This window comes from Nyctibius grandis, chromosome 30, assembly GCF_013368605.1.
Source record: "Nyctibius grandis isolate bNycGra1 chromosome 30, bNycGra1.pri, whole genome shotgun sequence".
Taxonomy (NCBI): domain Eukaryota; kingdom Metazoa; phylum Chordata; class Aves; order Nyctibiiformes; family Nyctibiidae; genus Nyctibius; species Nyctibius grandis.
In genome coordinates this window covers 1,384,002-1,409,839 of record NC_090687.1, presented here as the reverse complement: position 1 = coordinate 1,409,839, position 25,838 = coordinate 1,384,002, and the positions used below count along the sequence as shown (strand labels likewise).

The window sequence follows — 25,838 nt, the reverse complement described above, 5'->3', positions numbered from 1 at the left end:
GCCTGCGACCCTCCACTCCTCCATCAGCCAAGCAGGGAGCTCCTGCCTGTGGGTGGAGTGGGAAGAGGAGGCAAGGGCTGTTCTGCTCATCATAGAATCACAGACTGGTCTGGGTTGGAAGGGACCTTTAAAGGCCATCTAGTCCAACCCCCCTGCCACGAGCAGGGACATCTTCAACTAGATCAGGTTGCTCAGAGCCCCATCCAACCTCACCTTGAATGTTTCCAGGGATGGGGCATCTCCCACGTCTTTGGGCAGCCTGTGCCAGTGTCTCACCACCCTCAGCGTAAAACATTTCTTCCTTAAATTTAGGCTGAATCTCCCCTCTTTTAGTTTGAAACCATCGCCCCTTGTCCTATCGCTATGGGTCCTACTAAAAACTCTGTCCCCATCTTTCTTATAAGCCCCCTTTAAGTACTGAAAGACCACAATGAGGTGTCCCTGGAGCCTTCTCTGGGCTGAACAGCCCCAACTCTCTCAGCCTGTCCCCACAGGAGAGGTGTTCCACCCTCTGGTCATTTTTGTGGCCTCCTCTGGACCCACTTGATGGATCTCACCGCGCTTCCCCAGCCTCAGGAAGCCCTGTGGTGGCCGCAGAGGTGCCTCCCCCAGGGCAGGCTCCTGGGGGCCCGGCGGCGCTCCCCCCAAGTGCCGTGCTCACCCCTGCGTAGAAGTGGAGGTGCTCTTCCACCGTCATGTTGTCGAAGAGGACGTCATGCTGAGGACACAGACCCAGGCTGCGGCGGATCAGGACCATGTCCTGGGAGATCTCGTAGCCGTTGATGTACGCCTGCCCGCCCGTCGGAGAGTGCAGACCTGCGAGGAGATGCAGCGGCCTCGGCTCAGGGCTGAGGGTAACCCTGGGTGGCAAAGAGCCGGCAGAAAGGTGGGGTCCTGCCGAGCATCCCCCCCCTGCAGCTTTCTGCCAACAGTTGGAGTAAGCCAGTCTCTTGCCCAAGTGAGAGGGAGGCTCTCAGCTTGGCAGAGGTCCAGGAGAGGCCAGGGCAGATCTCCAGGGAAGGTCCCGTGAGCGCCCTGGGCTGGCAGGAGCAGCACAGAGTGACAGAGGACAGGGAAGAAAGGACCATCAAAGGTCACCATGTCCCCCATGCCAAAACAGGCTGCCTGGGGCTCAGCAGCTCAAGAATGATGAAGACCAGTCCTTGGCCCATGCCCTCTCTGCCTTATGGCCTACAGAGACCCACCCTACAGTGGGTCCTTCCTCTTCTCAGGGCTCTCCACCACACAGACTGGCTGTCATTTGCTCTGTCGGCTGATCCCACTCTTGTGGAGGGCTGAGCAGGGACCCCACCTTCCCTCCATCTCCCCAGGCAGCGACGTGCCTCTCACCACCCCAGGATCCCTGGCCAACAGCTCAGTGAACCAAAGATGCTCCAGGGAAGAGCACAAACCCCTCCCCAACCTCAGCGATGGGGTTCAGCTCCTCTTTGCAAGTCCAGCCATCAGCCCTTCCCTGCCACGTGCAGCTCCACAGCAGGACGTGGCTCCTACCTGTGAGCATGGACAGAGTGGTGGTCTTCCCAGCACCGTTGTGTCCCAGCAGGACGGTGATCTGCCCTTCGTACATGTTCACCGTTAAGTCCTTGACTGCCTCTTTCACCTTGTTCCCCACTTTGAAGACCTGCGGAGATCACGTTAACGAGTTGATGCTGCACTCGAAGCAAGTCCCTCCAACCTTCCCCCTCTGCTCCACCCAGCCCACGATGCTCACATGGTGTTGGCGTTAGACAGGTCTAATTCAGGTTAAACAGAGATGTCACTGCACCTGCAAGTACCTAACGCTTCAGCCCGCAACAAAATGCAACCAGCTCTGGGGAAGAGCCCTACCTACCTAGAGCAGCCAAGCCACACTGCCCCGGGCGAGGAGGGCAGCGAGATGACACGGCAGCTGCCTGCAGGCAGCCGTTCTTATAGACAACAACATTAGGGTGTGTTAGTGCTGTGCTGGGCAGTCGTACCTTGGAAAGGTGCTTTATTTTGATTCCCGACACGAGGTCAGCAGGTTCCTCCTCAATGTACTGGCTCTTCAGGGCTTTCTCAGGGTCCTCCTCCTCCTCCTTCTCTTTTCCCACGACGGTCCTGGGGTGCCCGCACCAGTACGAGGGCTGATGGAAAAAGGCAGAGAGAGAAACTCAGGCACAGGCAGAGACCACCCCTTCTCCCCAGCCTCATCCACCTTCCTCCTCCCACGCAGGTGCCTCCCAGCGATCTCCAAGACCACTCTCCTCGGCCTGGGAATTGCCAACCAGAGGAGGACACTGCTCCTCCTGCCCTGCCGCTGGTTCTCCCTTCCAGCAGCACTGCCCATGATTACACACGCAGCTTTTCCTTGTCTCCATTCCCACGAAAAAGGTCAGCACTTTGCCAAGAAGCAAAATTGCTCAGGCAGAAGCACCCTGCCCAGAAAAGCCTCCGCAAGGGATCATCACCCCCTCCAACAACCCTGACATACACTAAATGCACAAAGCCTGAGGTCCAGCTGCTGCTGTTACAGCCTTTTTTTTTTGACCTGGCTCTCTAGGAATTAAAATAAGTGTGTGGGACCTTAAATCCCTGTGGAAATAGCGATGGAGAAACTCCTGGACCCCAAATCAGCATCTCGCTGTGGCTTTGGGCAGACAGATGTATCTCCACTACCTTCTCCAGCTGCAAGGAGCGGGATGCTGGAGTGAAATCATGCTGGGGTAAGGAATTTAGAGAGGAGGAAAAACCTCTGGACCCAGTAACAAGGGATACATCCACGTTATCAAGCTGGATCATCTCACTGGGGCTGAACGACTCCTGCAGCAACCACTGCAGCTATAGCCGCTGAAGGTGATGCCAAGCGTTCGACTTGGCAGAGCGAGGGCAGCTCAGCTGACGGGGTGACAGTCGTCACCCAGCCCCTGGCACCAGCACGTCGGGGGCTGGCAGCGGGACGCAGAGCGCCCAGGTCTGCCCCGAGGGCAGCGCTCGGGGTTTCAGATGACTGGATCTGGTTGCTCGCACCCAGGGCTGCTCTCCGACGCCTGCGCTTGGGCATGGAGACAACACCACCCTGCACGTCAACAAGTGTCGGGACAAAGATTTAAAGCCAAGACGACCTTCATATTCAGTAAAAAAATACAGTTGCATCAGCCTTCGCTGAGGACATGCTGCAGTCCCCTGAAGGCCAGATGGTGCCACCCTTGTACGTTACACTAGAATCACAGAATCGTTTTGGTTGGAAAGGACCTTCAAGATCATTGAGTCCAACCATTAACCCAGCACTGCCAAGGCCACCACTAACCCATGGCCCTCAGCACCACATCTACACGGCTTTTAAATCCCCCCAGGGATGGGGACTCCACCACTGCCCTGGGCAGCCTGTGCCAGCGCTTGACAACCCTTTTGGTGAAGAAATTGTCCCTGATCTCCAATCTAAACCTCCCCTGGCACAACTTGAGGCTGTTTCCTCTTGTCCTGTCACTTGTGACCTGGGAGAAGAGACCGACCCCCCCATCGCTACACCCCCCTTTCAGGCAGTTGTAGGGAGCGAGAAGGTCTCCCCTCAGCCTCCTTTTCTCCAGACTAAACACCCCCAGGTCCCTCAGCTGCTCCTCATCACACTTGTGCTCCAGACCCTTCACCAGCCCCGTTGCCCTTCTCTGGACTCGCTCCAACTTGCCGAGGGTGCACTCGATCCCCTTGTCCAGATCATCGATAAAGACATTGAACAGAACTGGCCCCAACACTGAGCCCTGGGGAACACCACTGGTGACCGGCCGCCCACTGGATTTATCTCCCTTCCCCACAGCTCTTTGGGCCCGGCCATCCAGCCAGTTTTTTACCCAGTGAAGCGTACACCCATCCAAGCCATGAGCAGTCAGTTTCTCCTGGAGAATGCTGTGGGAGATGGTGTCAAAGGCTTTACTAAAGTCTAGGTAGACACCGTCCACAGCCTTTCCCTCATCCAGCAAGCGGGTCATCTTGTCACAGAAGGAGATCAGGTTGGTCAAGCAGGACTTAAGCTACTCTAGCCCGCTGCGCAGCACAGAAGCAGGGACTATCCCCGAGCGATGCCTATCAAGCCCGCTGGAAGGGGTTTGTAAGCAGTGCTCACCGTCAAGAAGAAGTACCACGGCTGAGGCACGCCGTACTCCCCTGGAAAGACGGCCTCCACGTACCAGGCCACCACGCCGTAGAGCACCGAGTCCAGGAGCAGCATCCCCAGCACGTGGGCTAAGGTAAAGTTGTCGTCAACGCTGACCGGCTTCATGAGGTCCCTCCACTGAATGCCAGTCCCTGCAACACACACGGGGCACTGCTTAACTCTGCATGCCCAGAAGGACACAGTGTTCTCCAAGACTACCAGATAGCATCTCCTGTCCTAATTCACTCGGTAACAAGGAGCACGTGCACAGCTCTACAATCCCCCTTCTATAGGGGGAAGGAAAAGACGCAGATGACATCTCGAGGTTCCCCACCCCATCATGCTGCTTCCATCACGTTCTCTGCAACTGCCCTGGGGAAGAAGCAATCTCTTCTCCAGCCGTTGCCCCTCCATCACCACAGCTGCCTTTTTTAGTGCCTTCGCTTCGCAAGAGCGTGGCCTCTGCTGGAACCAACAGCAAATTCTTGTTAACACAGAAATTAAAGATATATATTGGGAAGGAGGAAATGCAATGGATTCCGATCCCTTAGAGCCTGCAGAAGCAATCAGCAATTAGCTTTCCTGTTCCCGTTAGGAAGGCGTTTCTCCCTGACTTCTTTCCACCCCTCACACCACGTGCACACCAGTCCCAACCCACCCCACAAAAAGGCTGGCTCCTCTCCTGAGGCCCTGGAGGCACCTTCTCACCTTTTCCTTCGAACATGCCTATGAGCTGTGCCCCCATGGCCATGGCCACGTTGGAGATGAGGCAGGATGCCAGCTTCTGGCTGTGGGACATGAGGTCGTAGCGGGGCGAGATGAAGAAGTAAGGGATGTAGGAGAAAAAGTAGAGGAAGCCGCCAGCGGCTGCCGCGACGTTTGCTGCCAGCACAGAGAAAAGCAAGAGGGAACACGTCAGTAACACGGTGATGCCGAGTATTTCTCACCAGTTTTCCATCCATGGAGATTCAAGCATTTTACACAAAGGGTGGTTAGGGGGCAGGATCAGGACTTGCCCAAGTGCCACGGCAAGGTAGGAGCAGCGCCGGACCCCGACCCCGCCGTGGGCAGCTGCAGAAGCCCCCTGCCCATCCCAGACCAGAGTGTCCTGGGGCCGAGGCAGCCAGACGATGCCCTAATGCAAGAACTTGTCTGGTTTGGGAAGCGACCATACACACATCCCTTCTCGTGTCACCAAAAAAGGGAAGAAAGGTGCCCCCCTCCGCGTGCCGAAGCAAGTTATCCAACCCAGAGCCCTGTGCAACCTCATGTAACTCGAGCTGGTCCTCCTTTGAGCAGGATGGACCAACAACCTCCAGAGCTGCCTCCCAACCAAGATTAACCAAAGATTTTACAGGACGAGGCCCATAACACCCCCCCAGACCCATGGATCAGCAACCCAAGGAGGCAGCTGGGGAGGGACTCACCTCTTGAGAAGAAGGTGCTCACCATGAAGTTGAAGGAGATAGAGGAGATGGAGAAGATGGCGAGGAAGGTGAACACCAGCGTGGGGTCGCTGTTGGTGAGCACCGCTCCCTGTTCGCTCACCTACCGAGAAAATCTGGTTACGCCCAGGGCTGCTGAAGCGGGCCATGGCTGCAGGCACGTGTGGGCAGCCGAGACCTGATGTTCTCCATGGGTTAAAGACAAACTGAGAGATGGGTGAGAACACCCAAGCCCTCCTAGACCCCTCCAGAGGGAAGAAATATGGGTTGCCCTTCTGTGACGCAGGGGCTAAGAGGCAGGGGACACCTTGCCCAGCAATCCAGGCAGCCACCTCCTGCTTCTCATGGTGTGTGTACAAGCAGGGAGCAGAGCTCGCGTCCCTCCAAGGGCGTGCAGGGCTGCGGGAGCAGGGTGCTCCTGCTCTGCATGGCGTGCCTGCGCCCCCCCGCTGCCCGTGGGGCTCCCACCCCCCAGCCCCCTCCTGGGGAGGTCACCCCTGCCGTGAAAGGCAGCTGTGGGGGACAGCACTGCCCACCCTGCTCTGGAAAAGGCCAACTCCAGCCTCCGTTACACACGTGGAGGAGTCCTGAGACACCAGGACAGTCCAGCCCAGGGCAGAGGAGCCTTGTCATCCCTGTGCCCTGCCAGCACAGAGCTTCTGGCCCGCAGAACAGCGGCCTGGGGAAAGACACTCACCTTGACACAGAAGAGCACGGTGACGAAAAACACGGACACCAGGAGGAAGAGGAAGAACATGAGGAACCAGGCGCTCCAGTGCAACCAGTTGCTGAGGCCCATCATGTGCATGTACTCCTGCAGGGAAGTCACACCGTCACCCAGGGCTGCACCCAGGCCTGCACCCATACTTTAGGGCCAGGGCAAAGTAAAGGCCCTGGCCAGGGTGCTGGTGGCTTTGTCCTACAGCACTAGTGAGGTTGGTGGCAGCCCCAGGTGCCACCAAAATGGTCCTGCACAGCCTTCAGCATCGCATGGTGTCACAGAATCACAGAATCAACCAGGCTGGAAGAGCCCTCTGGGATCATCAAGTCCAACCATTGCCCTGACACCACCATGGCAACTAGACCAGGGCACTAAGTGCCATGTCCAGGCTTTTCTTAAACACATCCAGAGATGGTGACTCCACCACCTCCCTGGGCAGCCCCTTCCAATGGCTAATGACCCTTGCTGAGAAGAAATGCTTCCTAATGTCCAACCTGAACCTCCCCTGGCCAAGCTTGAGGCTGTGTCCTCTTCTCCTATCGCTAGTTGCCTGGGAGAAGAGGCCGACTCCCACTGCGCTACAACCTCCCTTCAGGTAGTTGTAGACTGCACTAAGGTCGCCTCTGAGCCTCCTCTTCTCCAGGCTGAACGCCCCCAGCTCCCTCAGCCGTTCCTCGTAGGTCAGACCCTCCAGACCCCTCAGGTCTTGGTCGCCCTCCTCTGGACTTGCTCCAACACCCCAACATTTTTCTTGAAGTGTCCTCCACCTCCCTGGACAGGGGCTGCCACCGCTGCAGGAGAACATCTCCCCAAAGTGCTGAGCTGAACCCAAACCCACAGCAGCTGATGCCACTGTGGCCAGCCGGCAGTGGGGCAGAGGGCAGGACAACCCCACGCCCAGGAGAAGCCAAGCCCTGCAAACACTCAGCCCTGATGCCGCAACCACCACATCAGCCGAGCTCCAACCGCCCCCACAACTCAGACACATGCGTTTCTCCATTCAAAAGACAAAAATGTCGCTTCCCACGTGCTGAACTCTTGAACTTACACAACTCTGGAACCCACAAGCGTTGCCCTCACTCCAAACCACCTTCCAGCCCAAGGGAGAAACACCAGCCCTTTGGTCCAGCAGCCCTTGCTGCACAGCAAGGAGAGCCGAGCCGCTTCGGGGTGGCAGGATTAGCGACATTCCTCCCCGGGGCTCACTAATCCGCTGCCATCCCCACCTCCTGCTCGCTGGCTCCAAACCTGACAGGGATTTTTGTTCCTAATTTAAAGGCAGCGTCTGTCGGGAAACGCCGCAGCGGGAGGAGAAAGCCCAGATGTCCCGCAGCTCACGTTACCTTCAGCTTCTTCTCCTTCTCGTGCACGACGGCGCGGACGATGTTGAGCGAGGTGTAGGTGAAGCTGAGCATGAGCAGCAAGGGCAGCTGGTTCTGGATGGCGAGGAGGAAGAGGTCGTTGACGTAGGCCGGGTAGGGGAAGCGCTGCACCACCACCGTGATGTTCTCCAGGAGGCTGGTGGAGCTGGCGTTGGCGTGGTACTGCATGATGGCTCTGTCCACCGCGTGCTGCACCGCCAGGAAACCTTCTCGGATGTAGCCTGCGGGGCAAGAACGACACGGGGGAATAGGGATGGGCGCGGGGTCCCTTCTGTTTTGTAAAGCACGAGAACACGGGATACTCCGCAGGCTGTGGTGAGGAAGGATATATCCCGTGGCTTAAACTTTTGTGCGTTAGAAAACAGTGAAAGATCTTTCATTTTCAACTAGTTTATCTTCACGTGGGGTTTCTGCCACGTGTTACCGGGATGGAAACTCAAATTCTGCTCCCAAAGCCCCAGAGGAACATTTAGAAAGTTAGTTGCTTAAAATGACCTAGACAGGTAAGGAAAAAGGAAGAATACGAAATCACAAACAATGTTTTATATTAACTAATTGACTAAACAAACACTGGAGCGAGGGAGTTGATCCGGGCTCCTGGTCACCCCGTCCCGCAGCACACGGGAACCAGCAGATCTCGGGTTTATTCACACCGCGTGAGCGAAACCCATCCACCCACTTTCTTGGCCCCTCGATCTTCTTCTTGACATCGCTATCGAACCCAGCCGAGGGAGATCTCCCTTCTGCAGCCGCAGAGGAAGCTCCCAAAACATCAAGTCCTGAGGCAGTGCCAGCTCCGGCAATGTCCCCGCTGGCTCCTACTCTCGGTCTCTGGTTTGGCTTTCCTTACAAACCCATGCTCAAACCACAGAATTGCTCTATTTCCTTAAGCAGCAGGATAAACCCTGAGCAGTCTGCACCCTGAAATAAATTTTCTGTTAAGAATATATTTAAAAAGAGAGAGAAAAAAATTAAATTTAAAAAATTCACGTAAGTAAAACCTGTTCTTATCCAACGGCTCTCAGCAAAGGCACCCAGTGATGCCCAAGAGGTCACGGGATATTTACATAAAATATTTAAATAAAATAAAATAAATTATTTCAATTGATTTCTTAAATTAATTTAATTAAAATAATTTTAAAAATAAGTTAAACTCTTCATTTAAAAACTCAGAGCCTCAGTGAACCCCTGTAACTCCCATCTCTGGCTGAGAACCAGCCCGCGGCAGAGGAGAGGTGGCCCTCACCCGGCGTCCCCCCATCGGCAAACTTGGCCTCCCGGGGCCCCGGCAGCTGGAAGAGCGGGAAGAGGTAACTGGTGTGCCAGTCCCGGTCCAGGTTGGGGTTCAGACCCGTCTGCTCGCTCCGCGGCGCGTTCCTCGGGCTGTACTTGAAGCGCAGCTCATAGTCGACCTGGAAGGAGCACACGAGGGGCGTCGCAGGCGGGACGGACGGGAGCGGCGCCGGGATCGCAGAGGGTGGGAGGGTGCTGCGTCCCCGTGTCCTTGTCCCCCCCCAGCCCCGCTCACCTGGAGGGGCAGCGGGGCCGTGCTCTGCTGGAAGTGGTGCTTGAACACGACGGCGGCCAGCACGCTGCCCGAGCGGTTGTCCGACTTGACGTACTCCTCGAAGTCCCGCTCCGAGGCAAAGCCCTGAGCTGCGGAGGGGGGAGAGACAGGGATGGAGGCACGGAGCACGGCAACTCAACGGGGGCCGATGCTCCGCCATCACCAAACCCATCACTTTGGTCCAGGACACGAGGGGTGCGCTCCAGCCAGAGCTGGGAAACACCACGGCTGCTGTCGGACACGGGGGATTGATGTGGGATGCTGCTGTACCCATCACGGGGCACACAGACAGAATCCCAGCCTGGCTGGGGTGGGAAGGGACCTCTGGGGATCATCCAGTCCAACCCCCTGCCAAAGCAGGGTCACCCACAGCATGTTGCACAGGGTCGTGTCCAGGCGGGGTTTGAATATTTTGCCCTGTGCGTCCGGGCAATCCCAAGCACAAACACAGGCTGGGCGGAGAATGGGTTGGGAGCAGCCCTGAGGAGAAGGGCTTGGGGGTGATGGGTGACCAGAAGCTCACCATGAGCTGGCAACGTGCGCTGGCAGCCCAGAAAGCCAACCGTGTCCTGGGCTGCATCCCCAGCAGCGTGGCCAGCAGGGCGAGGGAGGGGATTCTGCCCCTCTGCTCCGCTCTCCTGAGACCCCCCTGCAGTGCTGCGTCCAGCTCTGGGGGCCCCAACAGAAGGACACGGAGCTGTTGGAGCGAGTCCAGAGGAGGCCACGGAGATGCTCAGAGGGCTGGAGCCCCTCTGCTCTGGAGACAGGCTGAGAGAGCTGGGGCTGTTCAGCCTGGAGAAGAGAAGGCTCCAGGGAGACCTTCTAGCACCTTCCAGTGCCTGAAGGGGCTACAGAAAAGCTGGAGAGGGGCTTTTTACAAGGACATGGAGTGACAGGATGAGGGGGAACGGTTTTAAACTGAAAGAGGGGAGATTGAGATGAGATATTGGGAAGAAATTCTTTGCTGTGAGGGTGGTGAGACCCTGGCCCAGGTTGCCCAGAGAAGCTGTGGCTGCCCCCTCCCTGGCAGTGTTCAAGGCCAGGTTGGATGGGGCTGGGAGCAACCTGGTCTGGTGGAAGGTGTCCCTGCCCGTGGCAGGGGGGTGGAACGAGATGAGGTTTGAGGTCCCTTCCAACCCAAACCAGTCTGTGATTCTGTGATTCTGTCTCCAGAGAAGGAGACTCCCCACCCTCCCTGGGCAGCCTGTCCCAGGGCTCTGGCACCCTCACTGTAAAGAAGTTCCTCCTCACTTTCAGATGGAACTTCCCATGTCTCAGTTTGTGCCCGTTGCCCCTTGTCCTGTCGCTGGGCATCACCGAGAAGAGTCTGGCCCCAGACGATTCCTCCTCCTCGAGAGCAGGAGTCAGCTCTCCTTTCAGGGAAAATCCCAACGTCATCTTCAGTTTGGAACATGAAGCACTAAAATTTTCTGTGCAACAAGATTTCCAAAAATACTTTTTCCCAGGGAAGCGACAGCCGCTTTCTTTAACTATTTTAGGGCGATATTTTTCTAGACGGAAGCTACAACAAAATGCAACCAAAAATCAAACCAAAATACTGTCGTTTTAGTGAAAGAAAAATAAAAGCATTGCCTTTAAGTTCCGAAAAAACCCCCGATGCATCCCAGGAATAAGAGTATCAGGATTTATTAGAGTAAAAAGAGATTTATTAGAGCAGATATTTAGATAATAGAGATATATAGTAGAGATGATTTAGATAAATAGAGATTTATTAGAGTAAAAATTCATAGCAATTTCTGGGGTGGAAGTGGCGGCCTCCGGCCCCTGCTCACCTCGGATGCTGATGGGTAAAGCCCTCTCCACCGCCTCGGCGATGCTCCTGACGGCGCTGCTGTTGGAGGGCACGTAGGCCAGCTCCCAGGGGTTGCCGGGGTGCCGGCGGTAGAAGAAGCCCGGCAGGTCATCGACGGACTCGGGGGGGTAGACGGTGGCGTTGGGGTGGCTGACGGAGTGCACGCGGTGCCGCAGAGCTATGAGGATGGCGGCGAAGAGCAGCGGCAGGCAGATTTCGATGACCGTCACCAAGATCTGCCGTTTCTGCAGGAAAGAGAAAGATGCGAAAAAATAAGATGTAAACAGAATCCCAGCCTGGTTGGGGTGGGAAGGGGCCTCTGGAGATCATCCAGCCCAACCCCCTGCCAAAGCAGGGTCACCCAGAGCACGCTGCACAGGGTGGCGTCCAGGTGGGTCTTGAATATCTCCAGAGAAGGAGACTCCCCCCCTCCCTGGGCAGGAAAATTCTCGTCGGCCAACACCTGGCTGTACTTCCCGTCCTTGTGCCGGTCAAGGAACCAAACGCTGAAGGTAGATCAAACACAGTAACGAGGGTCAGGGCACGCAAATGCCACGTGGCAGAAGCTTTCTCGCACTTCACAAGGTTTCACAACCCGTTTAAAGGCCAGGAACGACGCTGCGCCAGTTCCCGCATCCCCCAGGACCTCCCAGCCAAGGTGTCCCCTTCCCCAACCACCGCCCTGTCTCAAACCGCCCTCCTGCAAAGCCTTCCCTGCCACGCTGCAGGGTTTGAACGAGCTGAGCTGCTCATTTGCCCTTGCCCTGTGCCACAGGGCTCTGCCCCGGAGCCGGCAGCACTCGGTGCTTGCCCACACCACAGCGACGTCCCTGCCGTGGGGACCAGCCGCAGCCGGGACAGCAGAGAGGGGGCAGTTTTGCCAAAGCAAAGCAACCTCACCCAGCACTTACAGGGCTGGGAGCTAAAAGTATTGCAACCAAATGAAAAGGTGGAAGGAGCGAGCAGGGGGGAGGTAAAGCAGAGCACAGCAAAGCCGTTGCAGCCAGGGAAGGATCTTCTGGAGCTTAGAGGCTGCAGACACGGGCTCTGCGTCCCAGCCTGCGACGGGACCTGGCAGAGCCTCTGGCTACAGGCATCAGTGCCCATGGAGAACATACCCACGAGCTCAGCCTCCGCCCCAAGGCCTGTCTGCACTAAACATGGCGGCTCATTTATTTTATTAATTGAGGTTCCAGCAACCAGGCAACGAACTTGAGTTCAGTGAATGCATCTGGGCAGCAAAGCTGGAGCGTTTTGGCTGCCGGTTTCCCCCAGGGCTGCCTCTCCTGCAAACTTCCCACTAGCTTCTAACACCCACCACCAACCCAGGCTAATTAGCATCCAACCTAGGTTAATTAGCATCCAACCCAGGTTAATTAGCATTCCAAACTCTGCTCGTCCCAGGGGAACTGGGGCACCTCTGACCGGAGGGGCAGGGGGAGTGGTGGCCCCGACCCGTGCCATGCGTGCCCACGGCCCTGCAGCGAGCCCCCCGATCTGTTTTACTGCAGGTGCCAGGACACGCTGCTGACTGATGGATTTATGCCCATAAAATCACTGCGAGGGTCGCGCTCGCCGGCAGGGAGGGGAGCAGGGAGCACCGGGCTGCTCCCACTGGAACCTGCATCGCCCAGCTGGGCAGGGATGGGAGAGGGAGGCAGAGCCCAGAGCTCGGCCAGCACACCGCGTCCCGCGGCGGGCAGGAGGGCACTGCTCGGCCCTGCGCCCGCTGCAGCAGCCGGGCACGTCCAGAGGGTAAATCTGGACCCAGCCGCCTCATTTGCTCCTGCAAACGGAGCTGCCTCCAGCCCAGCCCAGCCGCAGGAGCAGCACAGCACGCCAAGCCTCCATCGCTGCGGTGACAGCTAAGGAGGTGTCCCCGTCAGCAGGGGCGCAGGGATTCCCGTGCCCAGAGCAGAAGCGGCGTTAACCTCTTCTGAGGGCTCTGGCTAAGACGGGCTTTACAAGACCCGGGGGGTTTTCCACCCTCCCCTCCACCGGGCTGGGAAGAGGAGCCCCGCCAGGCAAGAGCAGCACCAAGAGGTTTATTCTCACAACTTTGCTGGCTCAGCAATTGCTTTTTATCCCACGGCGCAGCCTCTCCCTGACGTCCCCGCACTCAGTGATGCTAAACCCCCTCCTGCCTGGCCCCACGGCCACCAGCCCGGCACTGCCACGGCCCGGATCACAGCCATGGGCTGCCATGCCGTAACCAACACACCACCAAAGCTCCTTCACCCCTGCAAACACCAAGCCTCGAGCTGTGCTGACCGTGGAGTTACACCTCCCGCCCCTCTGCAGAGTGGAAAAACGTTTTATTTTTTAAATAGAGGGGGAAAAAAAACCTGCAAGTGGGGCATGCTAAGGCGGGCGCAGTCTCCGGTGGGGCAGGAATGGAGCCCAGCCCTCCCGGGAAGGGGGACAGTCCGCCTGCAGCAGTTGGGGTGAAGTGGTTCTCCCCGGCAGCGTGGCCAGGAGGCAGCGGCTCCGAGCGGGCAGGAGGAAAGGAGCCTTCCCAAAGGCCACACTCCCAACAGTGAACGCTGCAGATGTCTGATGGTTTTATAAAGCAGCTCTGGCAGAGCAGCTGCCTCACGCTGATTTATGAGCGTATTAACCCCCTCTCCGTCTCCTGGGCTGTCTCCAGAACGGTTGCCTGGCTCCCGCAACTCGCAGGCTAATCCACGTTTACCGGCGCGGGCTTTCGCTGCCGCAGAAGTCATTTAAGCTGCCGTATTCCAGAGGTGACAGGGACACTCATCCATAACCACCACCTCCGCCTGCCCGGGGCTGCCCCAGCTTGGAGTGAGCCACGTGTCCCAGCATCCATCTTCACACCGGGGCGGTGATGGCTTGGGGGCTCTGCGGCTTCAGCGGGAGCAGGTTTTTTTGGTGGAGGGGAGCAAAGACTCTGGGTCGTATTCTGGCACGGTAGATCTGAGCCAGCTTGTGGTCTTGGAAAACATGACAAGAGGTGCCCCTGTCCCAGAGCACACCCAGAAAAATCACAGAATCATAAAATCATAGAATCGTTTGGGTTGGAAAGGACCTTTAGGATCATCAAGTCCAACCATTTAATGGTGCTGTTCCCCTGCAGAGAGGATGGGGGTTGTCCTGCACGTGGCTGAGGTGTACGGGGGGCACTCACGGGGCTGGCCAACACACCCACCCACGGGGCATGCTCCTGACCAAGTCAGACCTGCTCTCGGTCCCTTGGGTCACATCCGAGCCCCGCTGCCCGCTCCCTGCCTGCAGGAAGGCTGGGTGCAGGCAGCCCAGCCAGCCCTTCCCTCTTCCTTGTGTTTATTTTTAAAGCAACATCCTGCTGATCTGCAGAAGCGTAAAGCCAGGCTGCGGCGATCTTTGCTCCCTCCTCTTCCTCCACCCTCTGCCAGGGCCGGCTCTGGGTCCCAGCGGAGCCGCAGCACCCGCCCAGGAGCACCCACACGCTGCCAGAAGGGGCTGCAGCAGCCGGCCAGATGCTGCTGGTCAGCAGGACACGGAGGTCCCGAAATCCCTCATCGTCAGCCAGCTGCCACGCAGCAAGCTGGGCTGGGAGCAGATACCAGGACAATGGTAGTTTAATTCTTTAAGACCCCCAAAAGGTGCTTGTGAGGGCTGTAAAAAGTAATGGAGGAAAAAATCAGCACCTCCAGAGGTGGCTGCATAACCAGACAGCTCAAGAAACCCACCATCGCGCAGGAGGGTGCGTGGGTGACCCTGCCCCGCGGGACGGGGAGCCGAGCTCACGGCCAGACTGCGGGCGGAGGGGAACGGCACAGCGTGCGCCCGAGGGGACAGGGACAACCCAGCACGCAGCCCTGCCCAGCTCTCCCTGGCACGAAAGCAGGGTGACTCCACACACACAAACAGATCTGTGTTCCTCCATGCCCTGGGCCCGTGGTGAAGGTTTGCTGGAGAATTAAGACCCTGGGCAAGCTCTGATGTGTCCACGTTTAGATGTATCCACATTTAGCAGTGACAGAGGCAGCCCCCCGAGAGCGTGGCACCAGCGTACCTGCAGGATGTAGTTCTTCCAGAGCAGCAGCCCAAACTGCCTGAGAACAACCATCCTCCCATCAGCAGGGGACCACGGCCACCGCCGCCGCTCCGCAGGACCCTGGAAGAGAGGAGAGAGCCATGAACGCCGGGCACTCGCAGAGCTGCGTGGCAGGAGGGCAGCACCCTGCATCCCACCCAGCCGGCATCCCACGGGCAGCTCCCTGTTTCCAGCCTGATGTGGCAACAGCTGGCTCGGCCCAAACGGGGGGAAAATAACTGTCGAGTTCCCTCTCCAAAACCTCCCTGCAAGAGGGAGGCCGCTGTTCAGAAGCCCAGCCTGCGGGCACCAGGGGTCCGTCACCAGCACCATGCAGAGAAAGCTTTCCTAAAGCAGTGGGAGCACTGGGTTAGAGAAGAGCAAACACCAGCCCAAGGAAGGCCACGAAACTCCTTGCAGCCTGTTATTTTGGGACCGGTGAAGGTTTTGAGTTCCCTCTGCCTCCTGCAACGGGAAGGGTTGGTTGTGCAACGCTAGCGGTGCTTTCCCAGCACAAACCCTCCTTGGAGAGGCGAGGATGAGAAAAGGGCAGAGAAGCGGAAGGGAAGGTCGGCACTCAAAGACGATACACTTGAGGACGATACACCCATGTCCTCCCCGTCTTGGGAAGCATCTGCCACCCTTCCAAGCTGCTTTCATCTCCGTTTGCATGGCGTTTCCCGATGAAGAGAGAATGGGTTGAGAGCAGCCCTGAGGAGAAGGACTTGGGGGTGATGGGTGACGAGAAGCTCAACGTGAGCCGGCAACGTGCGCTGGCAGCCCAGAAAGCCACCCGTGTCCTGGGCTGCATCCCCAGCAGCGTGGCCAGCAGGGCGAGGGAGGGGATTCTGCCCCTCTGCTCCGCTCTCGGGAGACCCCCCTGCAGTGCTGCGTCCAGCTCTGGGGGCACCAACACAAGAAGGACACGGAGCTGTTGGAAAGAGTCCAGAGGAGGCCACGAAGATGCTCAGAGGGCTGGAGCCCCTCTGCTATGAAGACAGGCTGAGAGAGCTGGGGCTGTTCAGCCTGGAGAAGAGAAGGCTCCGGGGAGACCTTCTAGCACCTTCCAGTGCCTGAAGGGGCTACAGGAAAGCTGGAGAGGGGCTTTTTACAAGGGCATGGAGCGACGGGACGAGGGGGAATGGTTTTAAACTGAGAGAGGGGAGATTGAGATGAGATATGAGGAAGAAATTCTTTGCTGTGAGGGTGGTGAGACCCTGGCCCAGGTTGCCCAGAGAAGCTGTGGCTGCCCCCTCCCTGGCAGTGTTCAAGGCCAGGTTGGATGGGGCTTGGAGCAACCTGGTCTGGTGGAAGGTGTCCCTGCCCGTGGCAGGGGGGGTGGAATGAGATGACCTTTAAGGTCCCTTCCAACCCAAACCAGTCTGTGATTCTATTCTATGAAGCGCTGCTGTCCCACCAGGGGATGGGCTGTGGCCGCGTGCTCACAGCGAGTCGCCCAGCAGCGCGGCACAGCGAAGGGGCAGCCCTGGCACCAGCAGAGCCGCCCGCCCGCGCTGCTGGACGCAGGGCAGCCCCCAGCCGAGCAGCTCCTCAGCCTCCAAGCACGGCAAAACCCCTCTTCCCACAGCAACGGGGCCAACCTGGGTCCCAGCATCACCCATCATCCCCGCTGTACCCTCCACAAGCGGGCAGCTGCCGGGTTCACCTCCGAGAGCCTCTGCTCCAACGCCTGGCAGCAGCCAAAGTCGCTGCAGAGACAAGGAGGGACACGCTACCTACCCGCAACGCCCCGGGAGATGCTCAACAGCACATTTTCCAGCCCCGGTTGGGATGGTATCGTCTCCTTGGATTCAGCCAGCACCCGCCAACCTCAGCAGAGAGTTTGGGGTGCTGCAGCGAGAGGAGAGGGGTGGTCACCCATTCCCAGACCGGTGACTGGTGAATGCATGTCGTGAGCAGAGCACCGAGAGCTGGGAGCAACCGAGCTGCAGCGAGAGCAAGCTAAAACCCACGTAGGTCTGCAGAGGAAGCAACGAGCAGCCATCCACCCAGCCTAACCTACAGCTACATCCTCGAGCCCTCCAGAAGCGTCCTCCTGGCTCGGCACACACCTTCCCATCCCCAACCCAAAACCCAGGTGCTTTCTCAGAGAGGAAAAAAAAACAAACACCACCTTTTTGCCACTCCACGTGCAGAAGTCAGATTCCTGCAACAGCAAAAGAGATCTGTGCTCGAGAGTCCTGCTCTGGGACTCAGAGGAAAACAGAAAGCAGAAGAGGTTCCCTCCTGCAGCCCATCAGACACCCCAGAAGAGCCCTTCACACACCCTCCGAGCAGCAAGCGGGGAAGGAACAGCAAAGGGGACTTTGCAAAGGCGGCTGTTGCCAGATTTCAGCTTCAACACCTCCGAGCTCACCGCAAAGCACCGTGTCTCCAGCTGTGCCCCGGCAGAAATGCCCCCGCTGGGACCTCCCCAGCCCCACGTACCGCACGCGGCAGGATCCGATACACCTCCAAACGAGCCCCCCCGGGGGCAGAAACCTTCCTCCCGCGCTCGCTCGAAGGGAATCCAGAGCAAATTCAAGGCAATCAAACTTTTTGCTTGTTTAAAAGACGACAAACGCGACAGGGTCTGGCTGGAGACGGCTGCTGCCCTCGCAGGGATCCCACCTCCTGCTTGCCCCACGGCACCCTCAGCACCCCACACCCCCCCGGGTCTTACAGCTGCCGTCAGGGCCGGTACGTCACCGAGAAAATGTCAAGCAGCTCTTGGGCAACGCAAACACTACGCAAAGGCGGAAAACTTCATTATTGCCAATAAATTTTTTTTCCAAGCTTTTAAGGGCCCCGAGAAAACCCGTACTGGACCTTTTGCTCGCTGGAGAACACGAGAAGGAAGCAGTTCAGTTACAACAGTGCTACTCTTACCAGATGTGAAAGCAAAAATGATTTTCCAGGCTCTGGGCATCCACAGAAGTGATTTTTTTTTCAATGCAGAAGGGAAAGCCTTTTTTTGGAAGGTGCTGCCTGGATCAGCCCTGAGATGCCTGTGACCACGGGCAGCCCAGGCAGGGGCCCCGTCCACCCCCGTGCCCACGTCTGGGACCACCTTTGGCAGGACACCCCGCAACCTCCTCGCGCGGCAGCAGGTCAGGTTGTCCCTCCGGAGCTGCTCTCCTGCCTGACCTCAGCACCACGCGCCGCGAGATGAGACTGGCTTTCCGAGCGAGAGGCACAGACAAAGATCTGGGAGGAAGATAGAGACAACCACCACCAGCTTTCTGGAAGAACAACCCAGTTCCTCTCCCCCTCACTGGAAATACCCTGCTCCCCGCGCCCGGCCGCAGTGGGAGGAAGAGTCTCCTAAATACGTGAGCACAGATTCGCCCTGGTCACCCCCAGGGAGGGCAGCGAGGAAGGAGACCCTCCTGCCCGCCTGCAGCCCAGAGGGGTGGAAGCCAGAGAGGTCCTCGGCGCCCAGCCGGCACCACCAGCCCCTGCCACGCTGCCGAGCCATGTCGGATAACGCGGCGGCCGTGCCAGCTGCCAGCCCGGACCAGAGCTCTCCTGCCGGTGGATTTAGCTGAGGACAGGCTGAGGATCGGCAGGGATCAAGGCCACAGCATCCCACCTCCTGACCCACTTCCACACCGCCTCATCGCTGGGAGCCGGCCGTCCCCAGCCGCCGTCTCAGTGAAAAGGGCTGGGCGAGCCGAGCGAAGGCCATGTGCTGCCGGGAGCCGGCAGTGATTTCAGAGCACTCGCCACATTTCTGCTCTTCTGATGTCCCGTTTCCATAGAAACGAGGCCTGGAAATGGCAGACGTTGCCTCTTTTTTCAATAAAATCAGCGTTTCTCCCCACCGACTTGCAGAGGCACTATGTCATCCCTAGAAGATGAGCTGCAGACCCTGCCAGGTGCCTCCACCTCCATGGCCGTGCCAAGGACCACGTGATGCCCAGGGTGGTGGCATCATACAAGGGCATGGAGTGACAGGACGAGGGGGAACGGTTTTAAACTGAAAGAGGGGAGATTTAGACGAGATATTGGGAAGAAATTCTTTGCTGTGAGGGTGGTGAGACCCTGGCCCAGGTTGCCCAGAGAAGCTGTGGCTGCCCCCTCCCTGGCAGTGTTCAAGGCCAGGTTGGATGGGGCTGGGAGCAACCTGGTCTGGTGGAAGGTGTCCCTGCCTGTGGCAGGGGGGGTTGGAATGAGATGATCTTTAAGGTCCCTTCCAACCCAAACCAGGCTGTGACTGTGATCACATCCCTGGCAAGGGCTGTCGGTACCTGGGTGCTTTGCTCGCTGCTGCCGGAGCAGGAAATGCCTCCCCGCTCCCCGCAGCGCCCGTGGGGGGAAATTAGAAGCACGAGCACCCACAGCCGGGGGAAGGATTTTTTTGGGCCAGCGTTTCCAGGAAAAGCAGGTGATTTCCGACGCCTGCACGGCCAGGAAGTCCTGTCTCTTACAGCCAGGTCCTGCAAAAAGCAGCCGGGGCCGGCGGCCGCCAGCTCAGCCGCGGGCGTCTGGGAGCATGAAGCTCTCGCTGATGGTTTTTTCTTCCTCCTCTCACTGTTCGCAGAGATACAAGAACTACAGCACAGCCAAGCCACGAAAACCCCCACCCACCGCAGCGCGAGAGGTTGGGCAAACAGAGCCATAAAACTTTGCAGGAGGCTGCAAGCCCGGCGGGGTGCGAGGGAGCTGCTGACCCAGCAGCCGCGCAGCCTTCCACTGTGTCCCCTCCGGAGCTGTTTTTTCCCCAGACAGCAACTTCAGGCCTCAAAATATAGAAGTAAACACAAACAGTGCCAGGTCCGGGTCCTGTTTGCAGAACTGGGGGTCAGTTTTGGGCCTGGAGAAAGGCAAGGAGGGGGCCGGCACAGCCGGGGAGCCTGGCAGGCTCCTGGGTGACTGAATCACGTCCACAACAAGCCCGTGCGCTTGGGCAGGAGAGGAGGGGAGAAGCTGCTGCATCAGAGCTGGTCGTACCCTTTGCTTTAAAAATACCCTTACTGGTTTGTCCAAAGAGTTTGCAGTTGCACATAAAGAGCCAAAGTCTCTCCAAATTCAGCGGCCTGGTGGATTTGGCAAAGGAATAAGGTCAGGAGCCCAATGGGGGTTTTCTTGTGACCCCTCGTGCAAACCACCCCCTGCGTCGCAGCCACCCAGCCGGGGCCGGGCAGGACACGTCACCCGGGCACGCTGCGAGCCCACGGCAAACAACGCCTGGGTGAGCTCCCTTCCCTCAGGGCTACCTCCGCTCGGGCCGTGTTTGCCGTGGGTAAGAGCAGACACAGAAATAGCCTGCGAAGCAGCGGCTTCACACGCCTGAACCCCAGAGACCCGGGCGGCGGCTCATTTATACCTTCAGAAGGTGTTTGTATCGCGGTACCTGCTTGGCAAGACGCCCCGGGGTGCAGCCGGGTGCCCTCCAAGAGCCGCTGTCCCTGCCCCCCGGTGCACCGGGGAGGGGTGACACGAGGCACCCCCGGCGCACTCGGGAGGGGGGACACGGGGCACCCCTGCCCCAGCCCCGGCTGCAGATCACGGCCAGGTCACCCCCAAGGCGCAGCCCCTCTCCCGGTGCCGGGACCCACGCAGGCCCGTCCGGGCATCCCCAGCGGAGCCTGGCAGGGCCGCGGCGCCGCCCGGGCACATGGCCGCCTCCTCCACCCGCCTCCGGCCCGGCACCCCCCGCCCCGCCGCTGCCGGGGGAGGACGCGATCCGCGCCGGCCGCACCCGGGGCCGCCGAGGTCCGAGCGCGCCGGGGCTGAGCCGCGCCCCCGACCGCGCGGGCCCCGGCCCCACGCAGCGGGGCACCCACCGGCACCGCGCTGGAGCGCGGAGGCGGCCCCGGCGCTGCCCCGGCGGCTGCAGCGGGCGGAGCCGGGCCAAGGGCCCCGGCGGCTGCCGCAGCCCCGGGCGGGGCCGCCCCGCCGCGGAGAGGCCGCTGTCCCCGCGCACCCACTGCCCCGCCGGGCCGGCGCCCCCCGGCCCTCGCCCCCCCCGCCTCACCGGCGCTCGGTCACTCACCGGGCCCGGCGGCTCCGGCGGCGGCTGCGGCTCCGTCCCGGGCCCCGCCCGCCCCGACAGCCCGGCCCCGCGCACGCGCCGCACCGGCGGGCGGGGCCAGGGCGCGGGGCGGGCGGGGAGTGTGCGGGATCGGGGGCGTGAGTGTGTGGGGCGGGGGGGAGTGTGAGAGAGAGTGAGAGTGTGTGAGTGTGCACGTCCATGTGTGAGTGTGTGTGTGTGAGAGTGCGGGTGTGAGTGAGAGTGTGAGTGTTAATATATACATGTGAGTGTGTATATGTGTGTGTGAGTGTGTGTGTGAATATATGTGTATGCATGTGTGTGCGTGAGTGTGTGTGAATATATGTGTGTATGTATGTGTGTGAGAGTGTGTATATGTGTGAGAATGTGTGTGTGAGTGCGTGTATATGTGAGTGTGTGTGTAATATATGTGTATGTGCGAGTGTGAGTGTGTAGATGTGAGTATAAGTGTGTGTGCGAGTGAGAGAGTGTGTTAATATATACATCTGAGTGTGTGTATATGTGTGTGTGTGAATGTATGTGTATGCGTGTGTGTATGTGTGTGTGTATGTATATGTGTGTGAGAGAGTGTGTATATGTGTGTGTGTATATATGTGTGTGAGTGTGTGAATATATATGTGTGTGTGTATATATACGTGTGTATATATGTGTGAGAGAGTGAGTGTGTGTATATATGTGTGAGAGTTTGTGAGTGTGTGAGAGCATGTCTGTGTGCACACGCATGTGTTTCACCGTGTGTGTGCCCCTCCGTGAGTGCATTACGGTGTGCGCACACGCGCGTGTCCGTGTTACTCTGTGTGCATTACTGTGCGCGTGTGTTGCTCTGTGTGTGTGCACGTGTGTGTGTGCACTGGTGCGTGTGCACAGGGAACCCTCCCTGGTTCCCGGTGCCCGCTCGGTGCCCGTGTGTCCGTCCGTCCGTCCCGATCCCGGGCGGCCGCGCTCCATGCTGTGCCCTGCCCCGGCGCTCGGGAGCACCCGCCAGCCCGGGCCCGTCCCGTGGGAACGCAGCGCTCTGGGGCCACTCGAGTGGCCCCGTCCCGATAAGGATGAAAGCACCGGCCGGGGAGGGGGCTCGCGGGGGCCGGTGGCCCCGGCCCTGCCCGCTGCCACTGCCAAGTTGGCAGGCACAGGGCTTGGAGAAGCAAGCCCGGCTGCTGCTGCCGGGAACACCGGAGGGGGGAAAGTTTGCTGTGGGTACGGTACGGGACAGGGAGGAGGATGAGGAGGGTGGGGAGAGGGGACGGGGACAAGGACATCCACGGCTCTGCGCAGGTCTGCTGCATGAACGAGGTCCCCCTTGGGCGGCTGCCTGGTGCTACGAGGTGCCCGGGATATTTGGGGTGCCACGGTGCCCCTCAGCCCCTCCAGGCCGTGGCAGGCAGGGGAGCAGGGCAGCCTCGAGCCGCTGCCTTTCTCCAGGCAACAGAAGCCATTTTGGGGGGGGGTCTCCATTTGGGTGACTGCTTTGAATGCGACTGCCTTGGAGATGGTGGTCTCCTGCGATCTTTTCATCTCAGGGTTTCGTACTCATCCGCTGTGCCCTGGCTGGCCCCTGGGAGAGCAGAAATTGAGCTAAGGACCGGGGCAAGGGTGAAGCTGTCTCAGTAAGGGAGAGAGCGGAGCAGCAACATCAGCTGTAAAAATAGCCATGGACGAACGGAGAGTGACACCCCGTGACTGCGCTGCCGGGATCCTTGGAGCTGGAAGGGGCGACCCCGCTCGCTGCCTCGGTGGCTTTGCTCCCGTCGCCGGCAAAGGCCGAGGTTTGGTTTCCTGGGGCACCCACAGCGAGTCCTGACCGTGGGGCTGCCCCCGTAACAGTTGCCCGCTGGGTTTCTCCCCGCCGGCCGTGCTCTGCCCGGAGGGTGCTGCGGGGTGGCACAGAAGCAGCGTCCCCGCCGTGCTCGGGTCCCGTCTCCCACTGGGCTGCGCTGGGAGCTGCACAGACCCGGTGCCCGTCTGCAGAGCCCCAGCCAGGAGCCGTGTCCCTGTGCTCCCCCGCCTCGTTCAACAGCCACCAGCGGAGCTGAAGCCTGTCTGCCAGGGACAACCGAGCAGGCACGGGGCCACAGCAAAGCTTTCCTGCTCGCACCCATCCAGCTCATCCCAGGGCCCGGGGGCAGGAAGGACCAGCCCGGCTCAGCGAGTTGCCGTCCCTCGGCAGAGCCGCACGTGCACTTTGAGACGTGAATGATGCAGGTTGGCCGGCGTGGGGACAGTGTGGGGACGGCGTGTGCCTTCCCACAGAGCGTGGTCCAGCTGAGGGCTCCTCATCTCTCCGTTTGCCTTCCCCCATCGCTTGTCCCCATGTCATACAGCATCTGCTGCAACCGCGGCGGGACTGGCGTGATGGAGATCTCACCCCAGGTCTGCGCCCTGGTGCTCGCCGCAGCGTGTGGACCCTGACCCCGTCGCAGATGATGCCTTGCAGCCAACTGCGTAGTCACCGGTGACCATGGTCCTGGGGAGGATCTGAGACAGCCGGTGCCCGCGGTGACACACCGGAGCCTCATGTCAGCCTGGGCTGAGCCGCCCGTCCACACCCCTGCTCGAGCGTGGGTTTGATCCTCCCCAATTACAGCCGCCTCGGTTCTCGCCTTCTCCCCGTGACCTTCCCTATTGCCTCACGCAGTTTCTCTCTGCGCCGGCCTTTGAAGGAGGCTGAGCGACTAATCAAAACAAAAGTCTTGCCAAAGAAAGTATTTACAGGCTCCTCACGGCTCCTAGAACAGAGGACGGGCGATGTCGCAACGAGGGCAGTGGCATCGCGGTGACTCAGGCTGGGATGGGGAGCGTACAGGAGACAGGCGGCGGTGGACTGAGCAGGGACACAGGAGAAACCCCCAGGACGCTGCCAGAAAAGGGCAGCAGGGTGTCAGGCAGCTGGGGAGTGCTTGCCTGGGGGATGTCCCTCTGTAGACATCTCCCATCACTGTCTCATCAGCATCTGCAAGGAGGAATCAGCCCCTGTGCTGGTGGGCCAAGCCCACCGACCCCGCTCCCGCTACCTGCTGGTGGCTTGTGTGTCCCCGAGGTCACTGGCTCAAGCTGTCCCTCACCACCTTCCCTCACTGGCTGTCATCACCCCGATCTCCCTACGGGTTACTCCTGGGGGGCAGCCGCTGGGGCCACCCCATCACCAGCAGTGGGGACGCCCATCACGCCGTTTCAGACTGCCCGCCTGGTTCAGAAGCCCCAGCCCTGCCCACCCCATACGTGCTTTCAGGGTTAAACCTGTTTTAAAGCACACAATTCTCCTCTGCTTTCCCCACGGCCCCGCCACCCCGGGGCAGTATCCGCGCAAGGACTTTGGCTGGGGTTCACCACCGCTCTTTGTGCCACCACCTCTGCATTGCTCCTTGCCCTCCCTTGCAGGCTCCTGCCGCTCCCTTTGAGGGCAAGAGGGAGCGTGAGCAGGACAGACACCCCGTGACGCCCGGTGGCACCTTCCTCCAGGGCAGCCGGTGGCTCGGGGGCACGCAGCGAGGGCTTCCCTGGACACCACATCCCGTGAGCCACCGGACCAGGACAAACACACCAGTTTCTGCTGAGAGTTTCCCATCTAGTTTCTTCCCCCTCCTTAACTTTGCTGCAGCGCTGGGTGGTGCCATCCTGGGACCAGCATTTTTTACCCTCAAGCACCGCCGCCCAGGAGGGAAACACTGGGATGACGGATCCTGTGAAAGTGGGGGAGCAGATCCAGCACCTTCTGCTCCCCTGGACCAGGGAGATGTGCAGGGAAGACAGACTCCCCTTGCAGGAAGATTTCCGTGGGCTGGGAAGGCTGGCACAGGAGAAAGGTTTCCAGGATCCCCTGCTGCTCTTCCCAGTCCCTGCTCTCCTCCAGGTGTGATTTCCCTGGCAGTGCTCTGCAGGGAGCTGGCACGGTCTCTGGCCACACCAGCCCCCTGCAAAATGTCCCCGGGGTGTCCCTGCTCTGTCCCCGTGTCCCCGCTGGGGGTTACAGAGCTCAGTGCCCTTGATAGACCCCATCGCACTGCCAGCACTGGGGAGATGTGGCTGGAAACATCTGCCACCACTGCTCCTCCGCGCCTGGGTGAGCATCCTGCTGCGGTCGGAGGTGGCGGACGGAGCTGGGGAGGCAGCACAGCCCGGGACACGCGCGGGCAGGCTCTGCCTGCACTGCCCCGCTGCTGCCCGGGGGCAGGCCGGTTGTCCCTTCACCCCGGAGAGGCAGCCGGTGTCCCCACGGCCACTTCCTTGGCGGCAGCCATCCTGCGCCAGCAGCCAGCACCTCTTACGGCTGCGGGATTGGAACTGGTGTTTTGGAGCAGAAAGGCTCCCACGGCCTCTCCAGGGACTGTAGCACCGCTGGGTGAGCGGCATCACTTCACTTCAGCATCAAAGTGTGTAAATGCAAAGGAACAGCCTCGTTTCATTAAGAGCAATTGAAGAACTGGCAGCTTCGGGCACTCTGTCGAACTCGTCGTAGATCTCTGCCAGCGCATAGATCTCATAAGTCACAGCTGGGGCTGCTGGCAGCCAGGGGTGAGATAAGGGAGACAAAACTGAGCCAACACCAAGGAAACCCCTGAAGGGAGGAGATAGGGATCTTTCTGTTGCCATCCCAGCTGCCTGCAGCTGCGAGCACAGCAGCACAGACCATCCTCAGCACACAAAGAGAGATGGGGTTTTGTCCTAAAAGTTTACACACTTCCCTCTTCCAAGACTAAGGGAGAGTTAAAAATTCACCCACAAC

The 25,838-nt window shown here is 59.3% G+C and overlaps 1 protein-coding gene across 1 annotated transcript in view; it reads right to left on the bottom strand.

Annotated features, from left to right (window-relative positions):
* Positions 1-21,141, bottom strand: part of ABCA3 (ATP binding cassette subfamily A member 3) — a 35,270-nt gene extending 14,129 nt beyond the window's left edge. Inside the window, exons 1-13 of the mRNA XM_068420097.1 lie at positions 21,098-21,141; positions 15,079-15,180; positions 11,041-11,305; positions 9,209-9,336; positions 8,927-9,092; positions 7,642-7,901; positions 6,275-6,391; positions 5,560-5,680; positions 4,841-5,014; positions 4,103-4,284; positions 1,980-2,126; positions 1,513-1,642; positions 662-816 (exon numbers count right to left, since the gene is read on the bottom strand). Coding sequence (XP_068276198.1) covers positions 662-816; positions 1,513-1,642; positions 1,980-2,126; positions 4,103-4,284; positions 4,841-5,014; positions 5,560-5,680; positions 6,275-6,391; positions 7,642-7,901; positions 8,927-9,092; positions 9,209-9,336; positions 11,041-11,305; positions 15,079-15,132 — 1,899 coding nt within the window. The 5' untranslated portion in view covers positions 15,133-15,180; positions 21,098-21,141. The remainder of the gene's footprint in view (positions 1-661; positions 817-1,512; positions 1,643-1,979; positions 2,127-4,102; positions 4,285-4,840; positions 5,015-5,559; positions 5,681-6,274; positions 6,392-7,641; positions 7,902-8,926; positions 9,093-9,208; positions 9,337-11,040; positions 11,306-15,078; positions 15,181-21,097) is intronic.
* Between the last annotated feature and the right edge of the window lie 4,697 nt (positions 21,142-25,838).